An 8,393-nucleotide genomic window follows, 5' to 3' on the forward strand; every position below is an offset into this window, starting at 1 on the left:
ATCAGAGGACAACTTTTGGGACTCAGCTCTCTCCTTCCTCTTATGGGTTCCATGGATTGAACCCAAGTCATGAGGCTTACACAGCAAGGCCTTCATCTACCAAGGCATCTTGCTGACCCCATAAACATTTCTTTAGTGATAGAATAGGGAGATGGATGGAGGTGGTACAAGGGTGTCAGATGTTAGACAGCTGGCTTATACTGGTTTCCATGCTGGGTGCTGTATGATACCCATACACACCCTACTCTCAGGGCCTCCCCAAAGCAGGGGTAGTGAAGAGCAATGTCTAGGAAATACCTAGCTAATTGGAGGGCACTTCCTAAGAATCGGGTTTATTCGAGGTTTTCCTGACAGGTGAAGAGGAGCCACTGAGGACCTGGAGGCAGAAGGACTGTGAAGGGCTGAGAGTGGGCTGGGAAAAGAGGGCCTGACAGGATCCGGGCCGCTGGAGAACAGGGCAGATGTTCAGGCTGGGGTTACGGTGTAAGTGAAGGAAGGCTTCAAGGAGGGAAAATGCATGTTCTCCTGGCGGCTTCACTTCCTCTCTCTGAGGCTCAGTTTCCCCATCCGTGAACTCCCGACTTTGTGCTTTTCCTACCACGCTGTCCTGCCTCCCAGAGGCTGGCATGGTGGAGGTTAGAGGCAGCTGTGGAAGCGGGATGCTGAGGACTGGCCTTTTCCCCAGGCCTGGCTCTTCCATCCTTCTCTCAGCAAGTGGAGCCGTCACTGAGAGGAGGGTAGCCTGGCAGTTGCCAGTGGGGTCCATACCTGAGGTGGACTGGCCTATGCTTAGGTCTCATGCTTCTGAGCCCCATGGCTCTGATAGACAAGCTTTTCCTGGAAAAGTCAAGGCTCAGAACAGAGAGATGACTGACAGCTATATTTACCACAGAGCTGAGAAGTGGCCTGACTCAGACATTTCTGGCCCAGTGCCCTGCTGCCCTTAGCAAGGCTGAGACTTAGCAGGGGTGTGTTAGCACGGGCCTGTCAGCCCTCCCAGCCTTCCGGAGGCCAAGGCTGGAGGATCAGGAGTTCAAGGACAGTCTCAACTACACAGATGGGCCAAGTGAACTTGTCTGGCCAGGACTGGGATAGCCCGGATAGTACAGGTTAGACACCTGCTCCTGGTCCCCCTTGGCAAGGTTGTCCTCATCACAGTTGCGGGTTTTGTTTTTTTTTCCCAAGTGCGTTGGGTCTCTGGAAAACCCTCAAGCCTTTCCCCAATGGGTGAAGACGCTCTTGCAATGTTCCATTAACTCCCTTAAGGTCCCACAACTACTTCAGGCGGTATGGGCTGTGCTCTTGTTTTACAGTTGGGAGAAACCAAGCCTTGTAGAGAGCAGTTACTTGAGGGAAGCACACAAGCCAGTGTGCCTTGGGAACAAAGGAGCAGACTCTATGTGCAGCCTAAAGCTGGCATTTGGACATAGTGCGGGCATGGGATAGGGGATCAGAGACCAGCTTCAGCCCATGCCTGAGCACAGCTTTCTTTTGGGGTCTGCCCCTCAAAGGGGAGTTTGACAGTTATGATCCCCCTGTCCTCTGCTGTCAGAGAGGGGAGATAGACAGGCCTTCACACTGAGCACTCCAGCCTCAGTTTCTCATATCTGTGAGGTAGTTATAGCCATCAGGGTAGCCAGCTCCTCTGCCCCACAGGTGGTGCTCAGTAAACACCCCTCCTGGACCTCTAAGCGTCCCCTGTAACAGGCTGAGTGGGAGCAACCTCACAGATTGGCTCCTGCAGAGCACCCAGTTAGGCCCTACTGCCTCTTCGACTTTAGAGGTGAGTGTCCAGACCATAGACATCTGCATCTGAGACTTACCTGGTACCTGGGCTGGCCCATGGCAGACACAATGATTAGCCAGGAACTCCTGCGTGAGTCTGAGGAAGGCAGGGCTTAGCAGCAGACATTGGCCTCTGGCTCTGTGGGAGGTAGGACTCACAGAATAACCTCAAAGCCAGAGCCCTGCCTTTCACAGTTTCCTAGCTGGAAGCTATGGCCAGCGTGCCGTGAGCTGGGGGACGCTCATTCCCACAAATTGTGTCATGTTTCTCTAGGCATTTGTTGGGCACCTCCTCTGTGACAGGGACTTTATACCTGCTAAAATACATTTTTTAATGTTTAAATTTTATTATTACCGTGTGTGTGTGTGTGTGTGTGTGTGTGTGTGTGTGTGTGTGCGCGCACCAGCACATACATTTGTGTGTGTGCAGCACAGTGTGCACTTAGAGGTCAGAGGACAAGTTTTAGGAGCCTGCCCCCCCTTCTACCTTTAGATGGGAGCTGGAGACTGAAGTCAAGTCACCAGGCTTGCAGGCAAGCACCTTTACTCACTGAGCCATCTGGCCAGATCTTGAATATTGCTTTTTCAAGACAGGGTCTTTCTGTGTATCACTGGCTGTCCTGAAATACTCTCTGTAGACCAGGCTGGCCTCAAACTCAGAGATCCGCCTGCCTCTGCCTCCTGAGTGCTGGGATTAAAGGCGTGTGCCACGACCACCTGGCAAACATTTGTGCTGGCTAGGCAAGCACTTGACCTACTGAGCCACATTGCTGGTTGAATAATTCTTGAGGTATGACCTCAATACATGAGATAGAAAGCCAAGGTTTGGGACGAAAGAGAAACTTGGCTGGAGTAGCAGCAGAGCCAGGGTTTCAGTTCATAGCTGGGGGACTCCAAAGCCAGTAACATTCTTGGTCTCCTGGGCAGGGCAGTGGACAGAGAACGGGCTTTGGAGCCCTGAGGTATGATGCTGAATTCCATTCCTGACTTTGTTCTTTGCCCATTCTGTTTCCACTACTTATGATGCTTTTTAAAAAACAAACAAACAAACAAAAACATGTACATATGGGTGTCATTTTGAGTGGAGGTCAGAGGACATCTTTTGGGAGTAGGTTCTCTTCTACCTTGTTGAGCTTGCTGAGGCAAGGTCTCTCATTTCTTCTGCTCTGCATTCTAGGCAATTCTTCTGCCCCAGCCTTCTGACTCACCACGGGAATGCTGAGATTCACAGGGCACACCACTGTGTCTGGCTTGTTATGTGGGTCCCAGTGTGGATTGTCATGCTTAAGCGACCAGCACTTTTACCTGGAGTCATCCCCCTCGGTTCTTACCCTGGCCGACTCAGTCTAGCTTCCCTGTCTCTAAGGCTCAAGTCTCTCCTCTGAGGCCTGTGAATGGAAATCCAGCAGGTCTGTTGTCGCCAAGTCTGGAGAGAGCTGGGGCACAATGCAAGGGGGGACGCCAGGGACCCCAGAGGAGAAGCAAGGCAGTTAGGAGGACCCTCCAGAGCTTCACAAGTTAGAAGGGCAGAGGCAGGACCTGAGCTACCCTTTCCTCACTTCGGGGCTTTACCCAGGCTCATCATTTGGCTTGTCCTTCCTCTTCCAAAGTTCTGGGCCCTACTAAGGGTTTGCTCATTGGTGTTCCCTGAGGGCCCCTCCCTGAGCCCCAGGTCCCATAGTCCCACGTACAGGCTGGATCTGAGCAGTCAGCCATCAGCATGCTGTCCTGCCTGACGGTGTGGCATCGCTGTTTGAGTGAAACTTTAACTGCGCTCTTTGCCTGCTGGTTGACCCTGGGCCTGTGGCTTTACCTCCCTGTTTCTTCATCTGCTGATGGACAACAGCAGCTCAACCCACAGGACTCTCCAGGGGATAAAATGAGATGGCCACTTCTAAAGCAGCAAGCCACAATGCCTCAGAGAACCAGCCAGCCAGGACCCACGCTGTCATGCACATCATTATTGTGATGTGTGAATCCCAGGGGGTGGTGGGAGGCAGGAACTTGGGGCTTGGTGGTGCCTCTAGAATGAACGTTCAGCCCTTCTAATAAAATCAATAATAATCTAAATAGAGCATTCAGTGGGTGATCATAGCTAATTCTGACTGCCTTGAAACATGGGCATTTATTGGACCCGCTTTGCAGAGGCTACAAGTGAGTCTGTGTGAGAAGTGGCTACCTGTCTGCAGAGTACCTGCATGATGGGAGTGGGGAATCCTGATCCCGGCCTGTTGTGCTCCTCCCTGATGGCCCAGACACACCGCTTTGCGCCCTCCCGGTACCCCTTCACATTCCCAGGCTACTCCTTGAGGTGCTAGGGAGACAGGGCGTGACCTGTCAGTGATTTCATGAGTCCCAGACCCTGTAATGTGCACACACGTGAGTGTGCACACAGCTGCACACGTGCTCCCGACTCCACAGCTGCCGCGTTCCTCTGGGTCTACAGAGGCGTGTCTGACTGTCTCAACACCTTCACTACTGTGAGCCTGCAGAAGTCTCTGCTCTGTTGGGGGGGGGACTGCCACTCATTGAACTTTTGGTCTTACTCATACGGTTGTCAGCACCCAGCAGTGGGGTGGGCTGAGAAAGCCCCACCCATTCAGTGAGCTGGCACAGTGAACTGGCAGAGGGACAACCAGCCTTGTCGTTGGATATTGTCCACAGTGGTACCCGGGGACAGGGGCAGCTCACGCCCTCTAAGTTCATGGCAACCCGTGTCTTTCCGTTTGTTCCTCATTCTTTCAGCACCCTCCCATCCCTCCCACCCACTCCTGGAGCTCCTGGAGGAAAATGAGCCAAGAGGATGGAAGGCAGAGAGGAGGAGGAGAGATGTAGTGGAGGGGGAGGAGAGATGCAGCATGGAGGGGGAGATGCAGCATGGGGGGAGGGGAGATGCAGCATGGGGGGAGGAGAGATGCAGCATGGGGGGAGGAGAGATGCAGAATGGGGGGAGGAGAGATGCAGAATGGGGGGAGGGGAGATGCAGTATGGGGGAGGAGAGATGCAGAATGGGGGGAGGGGAGATGCAGAATGGGGGGAGGAGAGATGCAGAATGGGGGAGGAGAGATGCAGCATAGGGGGAGGGGGAGAAATGCAGCATGGGGGAGTGGAGATGCAGCATGGGGGAGGGGAGATGCAGCATGGGGAGAGGAGAGATGCAGAATGGGGGGAGGAGAGATGCAGCATAGGGGAGGAGAGATACAGCATGGGGGGGAGAGATGCAGCATGGGGAGAGAGATGCAGAATGGGGGAAGGAGAGATGCAGCATAGGGGGAGGAGAGATGCAGCATGGGGGGAGGGGAGATGCAGCATGGGGGGAGGAGAGATGCAGAATGGGGGGAGTGGAGATGCAGCATGGGGGGAGGAGAGATGCAGAATGGGGGGAGGGGAGATGCAGAATGGGGGAGGAGAGATGCAGAATGGGGGGAGGGGAGATGCAGAATGGGGGAGGAGAGATGCAGCATAGGGGGAGGGGGAGAAATGCAGCATGGGGGAGTGGAGATGCAGCATGGGGGAGGGGAGATGCAGCATGGGGAGAGGAGAGATGCAGAATGGGGGGAGGAGAGATGCAGCATAGGGGAGGAGAGATACAGCATGGGGGGGAGAGATGCAGCATGGGGAGAGAGATGCAGAATAGGGGAAGGAGAGATGCAGCATAGGGGGAGGAGAGATGCAGCATGGGGGGAGGAGAGATGCAGCATGGGGGGAGGAGAGATGCAATAGGGGGGAGGAGAGATGCAACATATGGGGGAGGGGAGATGCAGCATAGGGAGAGGGGAGATGCAGCATGGAGGGGGAGATGCAGCATGGGGGGAGGGGAGATGCAGCATGGAGGGGGAGATGCAGCATGGAGGGGGAGATGCAGCATGGGGGAGGGGAGATGCAGCATGGGGGGAGGAGAGATGCAGCATGGGGGAGGGGAGATGCAGCATGGGAGAGAGGAGATGCAGCATGGGGGAGGAGAGATGCAGCATGGGAGAGGGGAGATGCAGCATGGGGGAGGAGAGATGCAGCATGGGGGGAGGAGAGATGCAGCATGGGGGAGGAGAGATGCAGCATGGGAGAGGGGAGATGCAGCATGGGGGGAGGAGAGATGCAGCATGGGAGAGGGGAGATGCAGCATGGGGGGAGGAGAGATGCAGCATGGGGGAGGGGAGATGCAGCACGGGGGGGGGGAGGAGAGATGCAGCATGGGAGAGGGGAGATGCAGCACGGGGGGGGAGGAAAGATGCTGCATAGGGAGAGGGGAGATGCAGCATGGGGGGGAGGGAAATGCAGCATGGAGGAAGATGCAGCATGGGTGGAGAGATGCAGCATGGGCCTCTGGGTGCATCCTGAGGAGCCGGTGGCTGGGGTTCGCCCAGGCCAGCTTGGGAGGGTGCTGCTAGAGTGACTCCAGACTGGATCATCTGCCATTGAACTCAGCTCACCCAGAGACCACTTGGGGTTGTGCTGTCATCAGTGTCTAAGAGATGGCAGGTAACCCTTGGGTTGGGGCAGTTCCCCAGGGGATGGGACCAGGAGAGACCAGAGATCCAGGTGATCATGGGACAGGTTGATTTAAGCGGGGCCTCAGGGTAGCCCAGGCCCATCCAGAAGCAAGCCTGGACCCTTGGGGAGGTTTATTTACTCAATCATTTATTCACTACTCCATCCATTCTACATAGAGATCCGCCTGCCTCTGACCCCCTAGTGCTGGGACTAAAGACTTGGGCCACCACACCTGGTCCATTCTAAATTCGTTTTGGAGTACCTCATCAGTGTCCTGCAGGCCCCAGTTCATCCTGGACACATAGAGGCAGATGATGTCAAAACCCTTCTTCACGGACATTCTAAGGGAGATGGACTAAAAAAGGAAAAGAAAAAAATCCCACCAAAAACAGGGGGAAAAAAATCCAACATAATAAGAAAGGAACATATGTTGTTATCAAGAGTGTTAAGTGCCAGAGAGAAAAATAAAGCAGAGAAGGGAAATGGGTGGATAGTTTGTTTTTCATTTATAAATAGGTGTCCAAGGAAGGTCTGGTTGCGAAAGTGCCATCTGAGCAAAGACGGAGGGAGGTGTCACCTCTGCAAGCAGAGCCCTTCCAGGCAGAGATTAAAGCCAAGAGCCGAAGCCCAGAGTGGGATCTGGCCTGGCACAGTCAAGAGGCGGTGAAGCGCTGGCCTGGCAGGAGCCAGGTGGTAGCTGATGAGCTCCAGGAGGAAGTGGGGCCAGATGGTGAGGCCCCTGGATGTACCATTTGGGAGGAGCCCACTGGCTGCTGAGGTAGACAGGATTTGGGGAGGGGCAAGGCGGAAGCAGGGCGCTGAGGCATCTGCAGAAGAGAATCTTCTGTTTGCCAGCGAGGGCGTTGGGGTTGCCAAGAAGTCTGGTCGGACCCTAAGGGAGCCTGGAGACCTAAGGATGGGCTGGGACAAGGAGCTGCAGGGCGTAGGGGATGACTGTGGCCCCAGCCATCCACACGAAGAGGCAGGCTCTAGCATGGCAGTCCAGGGTAGATGACAGCTGGGGGTCTCTGTTTCTGTACCTCAGAAGTTCCTGGGGCCCATCCCTGGAGATCCTTGTTCTGCTGTGGATGGAGGGTGGGCTTAGGGTTGCTCGTGGGCTCATCTGGATATTCTCTTTCCTCCCTCTCAATGTGTCCCTCCTTCTTTTCCCATCCTCTCACCCATCTTGTTCCACCTCAGCACCCAGCTTCCCATGAACTCCACAGACTAGGTCCTTGCTCTCCTGTAATTGACAGTCATGTATCTGGGCCCAAAGTGAGGGTGAGGACCGGACAGGGCCTCTCTGGGGACCAGGAAGAGCAGGCCTGAGGCGGGGTGGGGGAGGTGGGGGATACGATGGAGAAAGTGTGTCAAGTCTCCCATATGGAAGTGTCTGCTGTCTGGTAGACTGCTACTACGTTGCTCTAGGGCGGTGGCTTGAAGGGGCAGTGGCAGAGCCTGACCAGGTCACAAAGCTGGATCCTGAGGATGCTGGGAATAAAATTGAAATGCGAGGACCACATTCTTTTTTTTTTTTTTTTTTTTTTTTTTTTTTTATATCCAAAATGTGTTTATTGGGATGGTTCCCACTCATCTTGAATCAGGTGCTTTTCAGTGCTGCTTCCTCCTGAAGGAGCATCCTTCTGTCAGCCTTGCTTTTCCGCCTGTGGGCTGACAAAGGACAGTGGAGCAGCCAACACACAAGACTACCGTTTGTGCATGGCTAAAGACCGTGGTGATCTTATAGCATCCTGGGCATTTCACGTCCATAAAGTAGGAATTGGGGCTCTGCACCAGGCGCTTTTTCTTGTGTTTCCTCTTTTCCTCTTCTGGAGAGGGATGAAGGAGATCCTTTGCGAGAGGCATGTTCTCGTAGGGAGGTCGTCACCGCCGGAAAAGGAGGACCACATTCTTAAGACTTCACTGAAGGTGGGCAGTGGTGGCACACGCCTTTAATCCCAGCACTCGGGAGGCAGAGGCAGGCGGATCTCTGTGAGTTCGAGGCCAGCCTGGTCTACAGAGTGAGTTCCAGGACAGGCTCCAAAAGCTACACAGAGAAACCTTGTCTCAACCCCCTCCCCCAAAACCAAACCAAACCAAACCAAAAAAAAAAAACT

At 54.3% G+C, this 8,393-nt stretch overlaps 1 protein-coding gene across 1 annotated transcript; it reads right to left on the reverse strand.

Moving 5' to 3' along the window:
• Positions 1-7,824: 7,824 nt before the first annotated feature.
• On the reverse strand, positions 7,825-8,160 carry LOC131896848 (small ribosomal subunit protein eS27). Its single transcript, XM_059247657.1, has one exon. It carries the CDS (start codon positions 8,140-8,142, stop codon positions 7,888-7,890), a length of 255 nt encoding a protein of 84 aa, XP_059103640.1. The 5' UTR covers positions 8,143-8,160; the 3' UTR covers positions 7,825-7,887.
• Between the last annotated feature and the right edge of the window lie 233 nt (positions 8,161-8,393).

This window comes from Peromyscus eremicus, chromosome 20 (assembly GCF_949786415.1).
Source record: "Peromyscus eremicus chromosome 20, PerEre_H2_v1, whole genome shotgun sequence".
Lineage (NCBI taxonomy): Eukaryota > Metazoa > Chordata > Mammalia > Rodentia > Cricetidae > Peromyscus > Peromyscus eremicus.

Bases quoted from the DNA above. Each gene is read 5' to 3' on its own strand.
- LOC131896848 (XM_059247657.1), bottom strand. From the start codon at position 8,142: ATGCCTCTCGCAAAGGATCTCCTTCATCCCTCTCCAGAAGAGGAAAAG.